We start from the raw sequence: 13283 nt of genomic DNA, 5'->3' as shown, positions 1-13283 counted from the left end.
CGTATCTCCCGGGGCCCCTGATCGAAGCTTATGAAGCGCCCTCCTAATCACAAATCACGGACCTTACTATTGCCATAATTCAGACAACAGACAACACACGGTACACGATGACTCCCAGCACAATGAAGTCGGCTCACGTCTACAGAAAGGGTAATGACGACATTGAAGTCAAGATCGTACAGATCCCCGTCCCCACGCCCGAGAAGAATCAAGTCCTCGTCAAGGTCGTCGTAGCAGGTTCAAACCCCAAGGACTGGAAGTACCCCTTCATCGATCCCAAGGCATCTGGAACAAACACAGGCGATGATGTCGCAGGATACGTCGAGGCGGTCGGGCCTGATGTCACCGAATTCCAAATCGGCCAAAGAGTTGCTGCCTTTCATCAGCCGCATACTTCGCATGGTGCGTACGGAGAGTATGCCATCGCAGGCGAGAAATATACGTTCCATCTCCCCGAGCATGTCTCCTTTGAAGAGGGAGTAACCATTCCGCTCACAGCAACGACAGCCGCAGTCGGCCTCTTCGCTTACCTCGGACTGCCGGAGCCGTGGCTGACAACAAAAGAGTTCCAACAGCGCAAGCCAAAAGGAGGTGTCCTCATTTATGGCGCATCCACGGCCGTGGGAGCGTTTGCGATAAAGCTACTCCAACGAGCGAACATTCACCCTATTATAGGCGTTGCTGGCAAAGGCATCGATTACGCAAGATCCCTGCTCGACCCGAGTAAGGGAGACCTCGTCGCCAACTATCGCGATGGCAGTGACCAACTCGTGCAGACAATTAAGAACGAATTGGAAAAGAGGGAACCGCTGATGTACGCGTTCGATACGGTCAGCGACAACGGCACGTACCAGAACGTCGTGAAAGTTCTCGACCCTAAAGCTCACATCAGCCTTATCCTTCCGGGTCAGGAATACAAGGAGGTTCCATCAAGCATGCTCAAGACAATAACGACGGGATCGAGCGTCTTTGGATTTCCGGATGATCTGGTTGATTTTGGGTTTGTGTGGACTCGGTGGTTTGGGGCTGGATTGAAGGAAGGTTGGTTAACTGGCCACCCATATGAGGTTATTCCTGGCGGGCTTGCTGGTGTGGAAGAGGGTCTCCGTAGACTGAAGGAAGGGAGGGCGAGTGCGGTGAAATATGTGTATCGAATTCAAGAAACCAAGGAGTAATTTGAACTGGGCTTGATGGCGTCGTCAACAAAGGGGGGAAGACCATTAGAATGAAGAAAATCGAGAAGGCCAGCTAGAGTATTAACATGACATGAACATCAGGCTATCATTCAGATATGGCACTCTTCTCTTCGGCTCAACTTTATCAGCTGTGCACAATCTTCGGGGTAGGCTGCTGATTAAACAGCGGCAAAGCAATCCTAATCACAGTTAGGATAGATACTCGGTATGGAGATGTGGTTCATACGTCGAAGGTCCAGTCTCGTGAGAAGAGCTCAAGATCAATTGGCTCCATCTCTTCTGATAGTTGTAATGGGGCTGGACTCTCCTCGGATTGCTGCACCACGCGATCGATCCATGCGTGGTCCGTGGCCTGCTGTTCCAGTTGCTGGAGGACATCTGCGTCGAACAGATCCTTATCGACAGCAGCCGACACCGAAGCCGCGGCCTGATGAAGCACATCGTTGTTGAAAATGGCGTTTCGATCGATGCCAGACCCCTCAAACCGCTGCTTGAGGAGTGGAATAGCCGCTGATGCGGTATATGATATTTCTGCGAGTACCTCGAGAGCAGAAATGACGACCGCAAACATGGTAAGGGCACTTTCGGTGGTTAATTTTTGCATGTTGTACAGAATGAAAATGGAAGAGCCGGTCCGGATGATGGCATTGGCCATGAGGTCAGGGTAAGGATCGAGAAGGAGGATATTAGGGCGCACGACATTGTCGGTACCCAGGTATCGAGTCTGTAAGGCGAGATTGAGCGCGATGATAATGCTTCGACACGCGCAGAGTCGTAGGTCATACGGGGTGGTGTTCTGGTCAATGAAGACGAATGTTGACGGTAGCGCGTCGACCAAGATTAGATTGCCAACTTGAAAGTGAATATTCAGCAGTGCTGGAGCTTCTGTTAGTGGGCTGATAACGTGGTCTCGTCTGTCTTGTCTCTCACTTACTCCAATACTGCAGAAGCATCAGTCCCGTGCCAGGTTGACATGAGGTCAAACAAAATCTAAAAAGACTTACCATCTGAGTTGTACGAGTCAGGAGCAAAAAATCTCGCTGACACAAGCACAAGAGCTGCCCAAAAGTTTGTTCAAAAAGATTACTCTCCTTTCTGGCATTGTCGACAGCTTCGGCAAGTGATATGCCAGAGAGTTGGTGGACAAGGGCGTCTTGGACCCTAGTGATTGCAGCCCAGACCAAGGTTTTGAGCGGGAATGCGTGCTGGAGAACGGCAACCACCTGGTCATCAGTGAAGGGTGTTGGCTGTGCGCGAAGAGACTCGAATTGTGGTTCGAACAATTGTGTACGTTGCCGGACAGTCGACCACACTTTTGATTCACCAGTATTCCCAGGGAGCATGATTGATGGCCTGCAACGCGTCAAGGCTCTCGTTGTGTCAGAGATGACTCCAAACCAGAAGGCCAGTCTCGACATAGACTGAAATTCCTGCTTTTCGGTGTCCAGCGGTGAGTCTTCTTGTATTAAGGTGATATTCGTGCTGGAAAAAGCACCTCGGTCAAGCAGACTCGCAATCGAGTCTCCACTTGATGAGGGCATTTGTGCTCTGGTCTGAAGGTAGACCTGATGACTCAGAGATGCTTCCAGGCATAGATCGTTGAAACTGTCACCCTGAGCATGGATCGAGCTCGGGATGATCGCGAATAGATATAGTGCAAGGACAGATCGATAGGAAGGTAAAGACATGATCGCATACATGTCTTTCCTCGCCTGATGATATAGGCCACAAGCAAGATTGTTCTTCATTGAGGCAAACTGGCTCCGAGCTTCGGTATCTGGATATTGTTTGTCGTTGATGAGGATCCATCGGACCGAGTAAGAGTACACGGCGTACATGAGTGCTCGATTGATAATCGGTTCAGCGCCGTCTTTAATGGGAGCACCACCCCACATGCCGTGATTGCCGTTTGCGGTGCTACCAGTGCGAGTAATCTTTTTGTCCAGATTGATTACCAGTCTCGATATCAATGTCGTCGGTGGTGCCTAGCTCATCAGCAAATCATCACAGCAGGATCAACAACGAATCCCTACCGCGCTGGCGCTCATGAAGGGACAGCCGGCCCCTCCTATCCATAGCCCAATGCGCGGCTCAAGGACGGATGTGTACACATTCCAAAGGAGACCATGGAGTCTGAGAGCCTGTTGAGACTTTGCCAAATAATCCGACTGAGCCGACAGAGATGTCGGTAGTGGAAAATTGGACTGTGGTGAATCACTATCAGTCGTTGGCGAAGAAGGCAAGCCAGCGTTGTCAGGGGCATTGACAACCAGTGCCGACGTCACTGTGCTTGGATCCAGAGCGCTTCCTTGGGCATATGTTATTTCTCTGGCAGCTTGGGCCTTTCGCTGTCCTCTCCCGGCGCCCCCCTTCAGTGAGCATTGGGCTCCTTTACGCGCACAGTTGTAGCATGCCTGCCCGGGTTCTGCACGGGAAGCATTGCATCCCAGGCGAGAGCGCCTACAATTTTCACAGCTGGTGATTGGCTTGCCCATCCCATGGAGCCAGGAGATTGTGTCGCAATAGCTGACGCGGAAAGCAGAAGGTTGGGGGCATTGAAAGTGGTAGAAGTTGCCTGGAGAAGTCCGCTACTTGGCGGAACAAAATCTGGGGGCAAGACTGTCGTGTGTAATTCGGACGGAGTGCAGTTTCGCATCTCTGGGCCAGTGGATGAGCAGACCAGTGGGTAGTCTGCTCCTGGCAGGTGTTGATAGCTTTGCAAGAGACTATTTCCCCTCGCTGCCCGTTGCAAGAAGTTTTACGCTCCCAGAAAGTGAACATTCTTCTTGATCTGTCGTAATACCAGTAATTCCTAATGTGACATAATAGGCTAGCGGGATGAGCACGTGAGGTGTAATGAGCCCCGAAGGCCTTCGCAAGATCTGGTGTCCTTGGCATACCATTCTGTACTTGTACTTGTACTTGTTAGTTGGACTGTACTTAGTGCTTGGTGCAGAGCCATAGTTTGACGGGTCCCCCTCCCGGGCCCCTTCGGGAGTCCACAATGTCCTCTTGGAGTCACAATGAAGGCTTATTCCGATCTCGTGATCTGTTTTCCAGCTGAACTTTATCAAGCCCAGACAATGAAGCCGCTGGCCAACAAGACGTCGTCAGACGACAAGTTTTAGCTTCAGCAAATCCTTTTCCACGATTTCGTCCTTCTTTGTGGAGAGCTGCTCCATATCCAGAGGCCCAAACACAAACCGACCGGCAAGCCTATTTTATTCCGTGGTTAGTTTTTGGTCGAGGTCTGGACAGCAGAAAAGCAGATTGGGACGACATACCACTCCCTCCTCTCTCTTGTAAGCCAGACAATTGTATCGGCTGACAGTTCCGCCGTCTGAGTGAGGTAAAAATGAAAGTTGTCCGGCATGTTCAGCGCTGTCTCGGTAGGCACTCCACCTGGGTGGGCGGAAAACGCAAGGAGACCCTCAAGGAAGGTCAGCACGGCTAGCACGAGTCTTGCGCTGATACTCTAGACGAATTTCAGCTTGTAGTGCTGGGAGACTCACTTTATCACCGTACTCTGCCATTAGGAAATCGACCAACTTGATCTGCGCCAGCTTGGTGGTCTGGTACGCACTTGCGCCCGGACTATTCATAAACGAGTTAGTAAAGATTAGCTCCAAGAAAAGGTGCACATACGCGGCGATAAAAGCTCCCGCACTCGTAACCATCAGCACCGTTTTCAAATCACTCTTGAGGAGTAATGGCAATGCCGCCCGGGTGACAATAAATGTCCCCTTGATGTTGAGCTCCCATGTCAGCCACCAGTCGTCGATGTTCATCTCGGCGAGAGGGACCCAGTTCTCAAGTCGGCTCGCATTGTCCACCAGCACGTCGAGAGAACCGAATTCGCGTTCCACAGTCTTCATGGCTTGTTCAACAGCGGCTGCATCTGTTAAATCGGCCTGGAGCTTCAATATCTTCGGCGCTTTGTTGCCAGCTTGCTTCGCTGCCTGTAGCACCTCATTTGCCACTTCGTCGAGGTTTGAGCGTGCAAGCAGGGCTATAGCTGAAGCACCCGCTCGCGCGAATGACTTAACAGTGGCTTTTCCGATGCCCTTGCTGGTGCCCGTGACGAGGACCTTGATATTCGAGGGACTACCATTCTCTGGCTTGATGAAGGGGTATGTGTCATTGTGGAGGGTAGCGACGAATGTTGAGCCATACGGATCATCCGAGTCCGCTGGTCGAGCCATTTTGGTGATTGCATTCAATTTCCCCTGTGGTGACAACGTAGGTCCTTGAAGGACAGCAGCGGATCTAATATATTGCCATCTCTGTGAGCGTCATAGCAGTAGAGCTCAAGTCTCGTAATTTGGTTTGGGCGGCCCACGTCTCTTAACGATTGTTGGATCTCAGAAGAAGGTTTGACTGGCTTGAACTTTTGAGCGCAGTGGTTGACACAAATCACGAGATCGGGAATATGGACGGAGTTGGCACAAGTATAGAATTCAGGATTTGTGGATTTCTTGGACACTGTCTGTCGTCCGTCGTTCTGCCCTTGCTTCCACTCCGTAATTTTTTTTTCTCTACCAGGAAACCGACTTGAGTTTCCAAATGGGTGCCAGTAATGCCTCATATGCCATGAATCCGGCGCGTTGCTCTGATGAGTGCAATGCTGTGCGGCATCACACAAACGTTCAATCCTTGCACGAGGTTTTCCCCAGCACACGATCGAACATCAAGGTGGATCAAAGACTCGTGGAAAGGCGGTGCTCGTCGCATTTTTTTTATGGCAGATATCTCCTGCGTCACACCAAGAAGTGCTCTTTCTCCAGCCGTCGTGGGTTTTTGACCAGCTGGAGGAGATGGGCAACTTCTACTACCATGGGCACGCTGCTTGAGCAACGCAATCGCTTTTTCGAAGGCGGAGGCAATGAAAGAGAATACTATTGGCTGAGTTTTAGGCTTCGAGGAATTGTTGTATAGCATCCTAGTAAAGATATACGCCCACCTCACTAATTTTCCACCCCTTTGAATTTGTAGCCGCAACCACTCAACCATTAATTTTCTTTAACCATGATGTCTCAATTACCCTGTATTTATCTGCAGGAATGCCTAAGAGTCGTGAATATTCTGAATTGGAGCGTAGAATGGTGTACGGACTTCATCTACCTAGAAAATCGATACACGAAATCTCGGCGCATATTGATATCCCTCGCACTTCTATTGTAACAGAGCACTTCAGGGTTCGGCGTGCACGTGCAACAACGCACAGAGGCCTGTCCAGCAGGTCGGGAATCGAGACCGCTTTTCTGGTTGACGCTGACAAGACAACTCTCCCCTGCTGCCACTCTACCAGCCCAACACAGCACAGCCACTTTGCCTTGTTACAATAGTTTCGTTCGTTTCACTAAGAAGAGCGAAGTTAAATGGGAAAGGGGGGAAGGTTATCATATAATCGATCTACAGTAGAATTCGATTACTTAGTGGAGGGTGCACCGAGGCATTACTTAGTATAGCCGACTAGTTAGTCTCGCCTCTTCACTCTTTCTCTCCTTCTTAGTCTCGTTATAGACAGCTTAACCACGTAGACCGCTAGATAGCTAGCTCACCTTGTGCTGTTACAGCCAACCCCACTATTGCGGTGGTTCACTCTTGTTCTTGTTGTTGTTCCTCTTCCTCGCCCTCCCACATTCACCGATACGACACCAGATTCCTGACGCCCGTCTGAAGCAGATGCCTAGCCGAGAGCCAGGTATATCCGATCGCTGGGAGGCCAGATTAGGCCCCTAGTGTATTTGCTCAAGGAGTGCTTAAGTAAAGGCTTTGTCAAAGCTGAGGTTAAAGCGGCCTTCGCTCACTCGCTAGGATTAAACCGCATTTGGCAACTAGGCTTTTCGTTCTCGAGTAACCTACCCAGTAGATACTCGTCACCTCCTCTGAGCGGCAGGTGACCGAGCCGAGGAGCCACCGAGACTTGGAACGCCTGAACCTTCATCTTTCGACAAAACCATCTACATTAAGCCCTTCCGACCTGTTGTCATCGAGTCTTGTATAGGAAATACTTGTATACTTGTACATCTCGCTGATAGCATCATCCAACTTGCAGAAATCCAAATGGATCGCCTCACGCGTCTTCCTCACCTTCCATCTCGAGACCGCGCCTTGAATGCAGCCGCGCTGACGGGGATTTCGACCTTAGCATTGAGCGCCGTCATCTGGTGTATTCGAGACTATCATGCATTCTTGGCTCTTGGCCCTGGCGGAGCATCCTACAATGTCAAGGGCTGGGCTTGGGTGAGCATGCTCCGACTGTTTGCTCTTTCTAAACGCGGCGCAACCCAGGTCGCGGATTATCCCACAGAGGGCGCCCATGAAGATATTAAGAATTTACCCGAGCGAAAGGGCGACCGCGCAGCTGTTGGGGGAATCATCCCGCATCGTCAGCTCTCACAGCATCCACCTGAGGAGATGAAACAGGTATGAATAGTTTGGGTGGAAAAATCAGTGGTTAGGCCACTAATTGATTTCCAGTACATCACGAACTTGTTCAAAAATGCCGTTACACAGAATAGCGAACTCTTAGAAGAACGCCTTTCGCTGTATGAAAAACATAATCCTGCACTTTTCGTGCGCGAGGAGGTTCTCTTGAATGCGGACTCGGCAGCTCCAAAACCGCCCCAGACGGCTTACACTGCCCGCGGCGAATGTGGGCATGTCCATCCTGATGTAAGTAGCGAAGGCCTCTACAAGCTTCCACTTGTGCTGAGGGAGACGTGTTCCCATCTCCTTACCTCTCCCCACTCCCAATCTCTTCGCTGTTTTGCCACAGCCCAAATCCCAGCAACATCAACCCACCCGATATAGGCCGCTGTTTGTTTCTCCCCACATCGCTAATACCAACCTTGAGAGCTCATTAGTACTCAATCCATCTATATCTTTCTCCAGCCGATGCTCGACTCATTATCGAGAAGGGCTGGGGTGAAAGGCATCGGCTGTCAAAACCCAAGACGTCAATGGTCAATTTTGAGAATGCTCACGTTGGTGACACATACCTTATGATATACGGACCGAGGGATGAAGATGAAATCGAAATTGTGCGCAAAATCCTGCAAAGCAGCATTCGCTTCATGACAGGAAGAGGGGATGTCGAGGCTCCACAGTGGAAAGTGGCTCTCAGTCCCAATTGACCTGCCAACAATTCTGCAGGAGTGGACGCATACGGTCATGTCGAGACAAGACGGTGCTAAGAGAAGGGCGAAGCCGCCACTGCAGCAAGTTTTCTTCAATTATGAAACTCCATGCTCATTGGAATGAGGTCATAGCATGATGCGAAACACTGGCACACTTCCAAAAGCATGGCACTTGGGAAGAATCACGCCATTAGCAAGTACAACATGTGCAGGTTTTACTCGTGGTTCTTACCTCGTTGGTAGAAGCCAAGTGCATGTTCATACTGCATTTGCCGATAGCGTTGTTACCATGCCAACAAGCCTAGCAGGCACGATTTTATGGTAATGAGGGATTTCTGATTTGATCGCCAATGATTCCAACCCCCTTCATTGACTGCGCCTCAATCCTGCGCTCCTCTTCCCTTACAAGTGGTCGCGAATCTGATACTCTCTGCAGGTGATTCAGTCAAGCACGAGAGGAGTGGTGCACTGATTGGGCAGTCAGGGTGCAAACCCCAGGAATCCGTGTGGGCAAGATACTTTTGCCCAGCCAGGCCATCGATGTGGAGCCAGCTTGTATCTGTTTGCATGTTCTATGGATTCGTGACCTACATGTCCTTGAAGTCATTCACCTCTGTTAAATGGCGCATACAAAACTAGCCACCTACGCTCTCATTACCCACCATGCAAAACAGAAAATCAAAGAAGTTGCAGCTTGCTGGCGCGGAAATTCACTCATATAAAATCTTCACAACTTGGTAGTTCAACGGGTCCGGCGTTCCCACAATGAGGGATACTTCGCGTTGCTACAAATGGCCTTGATTCTCACCATCGTACTCGCGTATTTTGTGTGCCCTCTTGCGTTGGCTGTAGTTGCTTTGCTGTGTCTTCTGGTGTTTTGAAGAAGTATAAACTTTGTATTTTGCTGATTCCCTCAAGCCACTGCACGAGAAGGTTTCGGTGGCTGCAATCTCAGGTCGTTCTCTTCTACTCTTGCTGGTGTGATCCTGCCATCGCCAACTACTTGCAAGGACTCTTCGCAAGCTCTCGCTGCGAAAGCCTGACTTCAAAAAGCCGCAGGCAGCCAAGTCACAAAGCCAAAGGACAGCTTGTGACTGGTCTCCGAGGAACCACGCCAATGGCCTCAAGTGCTGCCCACGGTATCCAGCAAAGGACTATTTGGCAACCATCAACAACGAAGCCGATGACAACTATTTCGAGGATCACAGGTCAGTAACCATGACCTAACACGAGGGAGAAGACGCCGATCTGATATTCCCCAGTTACTTCTGCATCCTCGCCCCCATCCCGACCGATTGATCAGATCATGGAAGCATATCGTCTTCGGTACGCATCTTATCTTGCCTCGACTTTTCACATCAGCGTCGAGGCGGCGAACGTCGAGGCTGATTACCAACTCCAACCGCGTCGCCGGTCTGAGTCTTCTGAATCAGAGGTCTACAGAGTGTGATCAATGGCTGAATCTGATGCGGACGTTTGAAGGCTTGTGGCATCGAGGAATTGACAATACTTCTACTGTTAAAAAGGCTCTCAAAGCTTTCCTCATGGAGGTTGATCTTCTTAAGCGCATGTCAGAATGAGCCTTTCCTGGTACGATCTAGCAACAGGACCTTTACGAGACAAATCTAAGAGCGTTCTCAGCCGACTAGCTGATTACTTCGCCGAAACATGATTCAGCGCGTATGAACGGCCACTAAGACGAAGGCGTTGAAAGGTCTACCCCTTGCCCTGGGAAAATAAGTTCGGCTAACCAAGCGAGGCTCGGAAACTAGCCGGCATGCTTGAGAGCGGACGAATTATCAAGAATCTCGGCTGCTAGATCCTTCCAGTGGCCCCTGTAAGCTTCCCAGAACGGTTGGGGCCCTGGGACAGATATTTTGCCCACGGTTATCGGCACCTGGAGTTTCACTAAAGATACTGCGTACCAAAATACATATTGATTTTAGAGTCGGTTTGTCATTTCTTCCATGCCGTGCCAGAGGCCATCTTACGGGAGACTGTGGAACTGACTCCACCGCATTGGAGGGTGGGCTGGGGTATAGAAATTCCCAGTCAAAAGGATTGTGGACAGTCAGACGCCTCCCAAGACTCAGCCGCAAAAATGCCTCATATGAGATTGCCAGAGATGTGTGGGCTTCCATAAACGGCAGACTCCTGATAAACAAATGCAGGATGGACCAGGTTTAAGCCTGGCATTCTCCCCAGGAGAAGTGCCCTTAACTAAAGGCGATCATCTCTGGAAAGAGGCTGTGAAGCCACCAACCGTAAGCTACCCCGAAGCCGACTCCGCCTATTTGCATTGGCGTGGGATGTGGCCTTCGGGAAGACGGAACAGCACACTGAATCTCCAACTCTTGGCTTGATATCAGTTTGGGCTTCGCACCGTTGATCGTTTTGTCCTGATCTTCCATTAATTCTCTTTTCTTTGACCGGCCGCGTGTGTGCAGCCTTCAAGGAATGACCACAGACGGGAGGTGCTCCTTCAATGGCAGCACACCGGACGAAGATTCTGAAATCAATGGCGATGACGATGCCTGTGAGGCTAGCCGCCTGGTTCCGAGGTAAATTCTAGTTCATTCGCATAGGCATATAGAGCCTTATCTGATCCGGCTTTCCAGTTCCAGTCCTATATCGAAGGTTCTGAGTACGTCCCAGTGTGGCTATTTGGGATTGCTGAATATCTGGATTGACATGAAACGCCAGGGAGATTCCCTTCCTTTCTGCATCGATCATCTCGCCATGGCGCCGCGGTCGGTCAACACGTTCACCACTTCCCTGGCTACTCAGATCCTCACAGAGTGAAGCGCAATTGCTTCTCCCAAACTCTAGTTGAGGTCGTTGCAACTTTCCGGGCCATCCTGGGGTACTCGTGGCTCAACAGCCTCCTCGTTTTCGTCCCGCTGGCTATTGCCAGTTACTTGGCCCATGCGAACCACATTCTCGTTTTCACAGCCAATGTCATCGCTGTGGTTCCGCTCTCGAGCTTGCTCACCTGTGCGACGGAGAACATCGCCAGAGAATCGGGCGATGTCGTTGGCGCTCTGCTCAACGTGACGTTTGGAAACCTGGTTGAGATTGTGATCTTGTGAGTTGATTCCCAACCTTGAGTCAGGTGCAAGACTAATATCTACCAGCCTGTATGACCCGAGCCACTCTCGTTTAGTCGATGTATTTGACTGATGACTCAAGTGCTGCCCTCTACCACAATCAATATGAGGTTGTGCAAGCCTCCCTCTTAGGCTCGATTCTGGTGAACTTGTTGCTCATCTTGGGAATAGCAATCTTGGCTGGAAGTTTTTGTCATCAAGAGCAGTCTCACAGCAAAGAGGATGCGCAAGCTCTAGCTTGCCTTCTCAGTGTATCCGTCTTCAGCTTGCTTATACCGGTGAGGAATCCCGCGAGGCTCCCTTCATTCTCCCGCTGATGCATTGTAGAGTGCTCTTGTTCATTCATTTGACGATCTGAAATCCGCTGGAGCAGCCGTGTTGACCTTGAGTCGGGCGTCTTCATTGACCTTGTTGGCGATATATTTGCTTTATATCTTCCTACAGATCAAGAAAACCACTGCTAACAGACTATCCATCCGTGTTGTTAGCACGGATGGCTCGAATGGCCCTGTAAGGACGAGTGGTGACATTTCTGCTTCCAGTGGTTTACTGTTTCCGCGTTCAATTCGGTTCCAGGACGAGGAATCAACTCCAAGCTATGCGGCGAAACCCCCAACCCGGAAAGACAGTTTGGAGATGTCTGCTCTAGACGATTCAGGACAGTCTCGGCTTGACCCCAACGAGGCCAGCAGCCACCTCAACTGCGAAGGATCTGACCATGATTGTGATGTCGAGACGCCAGAGCAGCCTTGGAAGACTTCTTCTGATAAAAGACGGAATCTGAGAAACTCCATCTACCAATTTCCTTCCCGCAGACGAGGTTCCGACTCCGGCAATTCGAGTCAGCGACATATGAGTCCTGCTGGTTTGCAGCCTGGACGGTCACATCGCTCGTCCTACGCAGGTTCCAGCTCCAGTCTCCCGCGTCTGCTATTGGGAAGCTCCGTTGCGAACGTCGACAGCCCAAGTGATATCGACAGGCTGGAGAACTCGCCAATGGCTATTGGGAAACTAGCCTCCAGTTTACTGCTCGTTATATCCTCCTTGCTTGTGGCCATCTGTGCCGATTTTCTTGTAAACACACTTGACGATATTGTCGAGTCCGGGCCTTTCTCCGAGACATTCATTGGTCTTATCATTCTCCCGGTTGCTGGCAACTGTGCAGAGCTCATCACCGCGACTGCAGTCGCCTCTGTAAGTTCCCCGTATTCTTGAAAGACCGGTTTGACCCGGGTGGAGGCTTTGCTGCGACTCCGTCAAAGCCGATAGAGACTGACCTATATCTGCAGAAAGGCAAGTTCGATCTCGCCATCGGCGTTTCTGTTGGTTCATCTGTTCAGATTTCCTTGTTTGTGACACCCCTAGTTGTCATTGCTGGATGGGCTCTGAACAGGGATATGACCATGTATTTCGGCATCTTCGAGACTGTGGCACTCTTTGCAACAACTTTCTTGGTAAACGTGCTCATTCTCTATGGCAAGTCGAATTTCTTGGAGGGAAGCTTGCTCTGTGCCTGCTACTTCATTATTGCAGTCGGAGCCTATCTTTTTCCGACACCAGATCACCGAGCTCCGCATGACCGTCCTCCAGATTAGGTCGCGGCGCTTATCACGACTCGGGGAGAAGATCTCAGTTTGAAGATGATTGATCCCCCAATTGGTTCAGACGAGCTTTGGGATCATCTCCTCGAAGCCAGAGGGGGTGCAATCTAAAATGTTAAATCGGGGAACTAGAACACCTTGGTTGAGCCGCGAGAATCGGCGGTAGAGGAACAATGTGCCCTTGGGCGCTCTTGGGACGAGAAAGATCTGTTGGTGCGGCAACAACAGCATGTCACT

General features: G+C 50.5%; 5 protein-coding genes across 5 annotated transcripts; 3 read left to right on the top strand and 2 right to left on the bottom strand.

Moving 5' to 3' along the window:
- Positions 1-122: 122 nt before the first annotated feature.
- On the top strand, positions 123-1175 carry A1O5_10001 (uncharacterized protein; the record flags this gene model as incomplete). Its single annotated transcript, XM_007750579.1, has 1 exon — positions 123-1175. The coding sequence occupies one exon, from the start codon at positions 123-125 to the stop codon at positions 1173-1175; it is 1053 nt and encodes a 350-aa protein (XP_007748769.1).
- A 241-nt stretch (positions 1176-1416) lies between these two features.
- Positions 1417-3034, bottom strand: A1O5_10000 (uncharacterized protein; the record flags this gene model as incomplete). The annotated part of the gene is made up of 2 exons (XM_007750578.1): positions 1417-2137; positions 2250-3034. 2 exons carry the CDS (start codon positions 3032-3034, stop codon positions 1417-1419), a joined length of 1506 nt encoding a protein of 501 aa, XP_007748768.1.
- Positions 3035-4306: 1272 nt separating this feature from the next.
- A1O5_09999 (uncharacterized protein) lies at positions 4307-5398 on the bottom strand (the record flags this gene model as incomplete). The annotated part of the gene is made up of 4 exons (XM_007750577.1): positions 4307-4412; positions 4481-4626; positions 4709-4790; positions 4842-5398. 4 exons carry the CDS (start codon positions 5396-5398, stop codon positions 4307-4309), a joined length of 891 nt encoding a protein of 296 aa, XP_007748767.1.
- Positions 5399-7262: 1864 nt separating this feature from the next.
- A1O5_09998 (uncharacterized protein) lies at positions 7263-8335 on the top strand (the record flags this gene model as incomplete). The annotated part of the gene is made up of 3 exons (XM_007750576.1): positions 7263-7625; positions 7680-7874; positions 8066-8335. The coding sequence occupies 3 exons, from the start codon at positions 7263-7265 to the stop codon at positions 8333-8335; spliced, it is 828 nt and encodes a 275-aa protein (XP_007748766.1).
- Positions 8336-10795: 2460 nt separating this feature from the next.
- A1O5_09997 (Ca2+:H+ antiporter) lies at positions 10796-13040 on the top strand (the record flags this gene model as incomplete). The annotated part of the gene is made up of 6 exons (XM_007750575.1): positions 10796-10899; positions 10957-10982; positions 11042-11423; positions 11528-11723; positions 11773-12639; positions 12735-13040. 6 exons carry the CDS (start codon positions 10796-10798, stop codon positions 13038-13040), a joined length of 1881 nt encoding a protein of 626 aa, XP_007748765.1.
- Between the last annotated feature and the right edge of the window lie 243 nt (positions 13041-13283).

The sequence above is a fragment of the Cladophialophora psammophila genome (genome assembly GCF_000585535.1).
Source record: "Cladophialophora psammophila CBS 110553 chromosome Unknown aczJe-supercont1.18, whole genome shotgun sequence".
NCBI lineage: Eukaryota > Fungi > Ascomycota > Eurotiomycetes > Chaetothyriales > Herpotrichiellaceae > Cladophialophora > Cladophialophora psammophila.
This window is presented reverse-complemented; position numbering and strand designations above follow the sequence as displayed.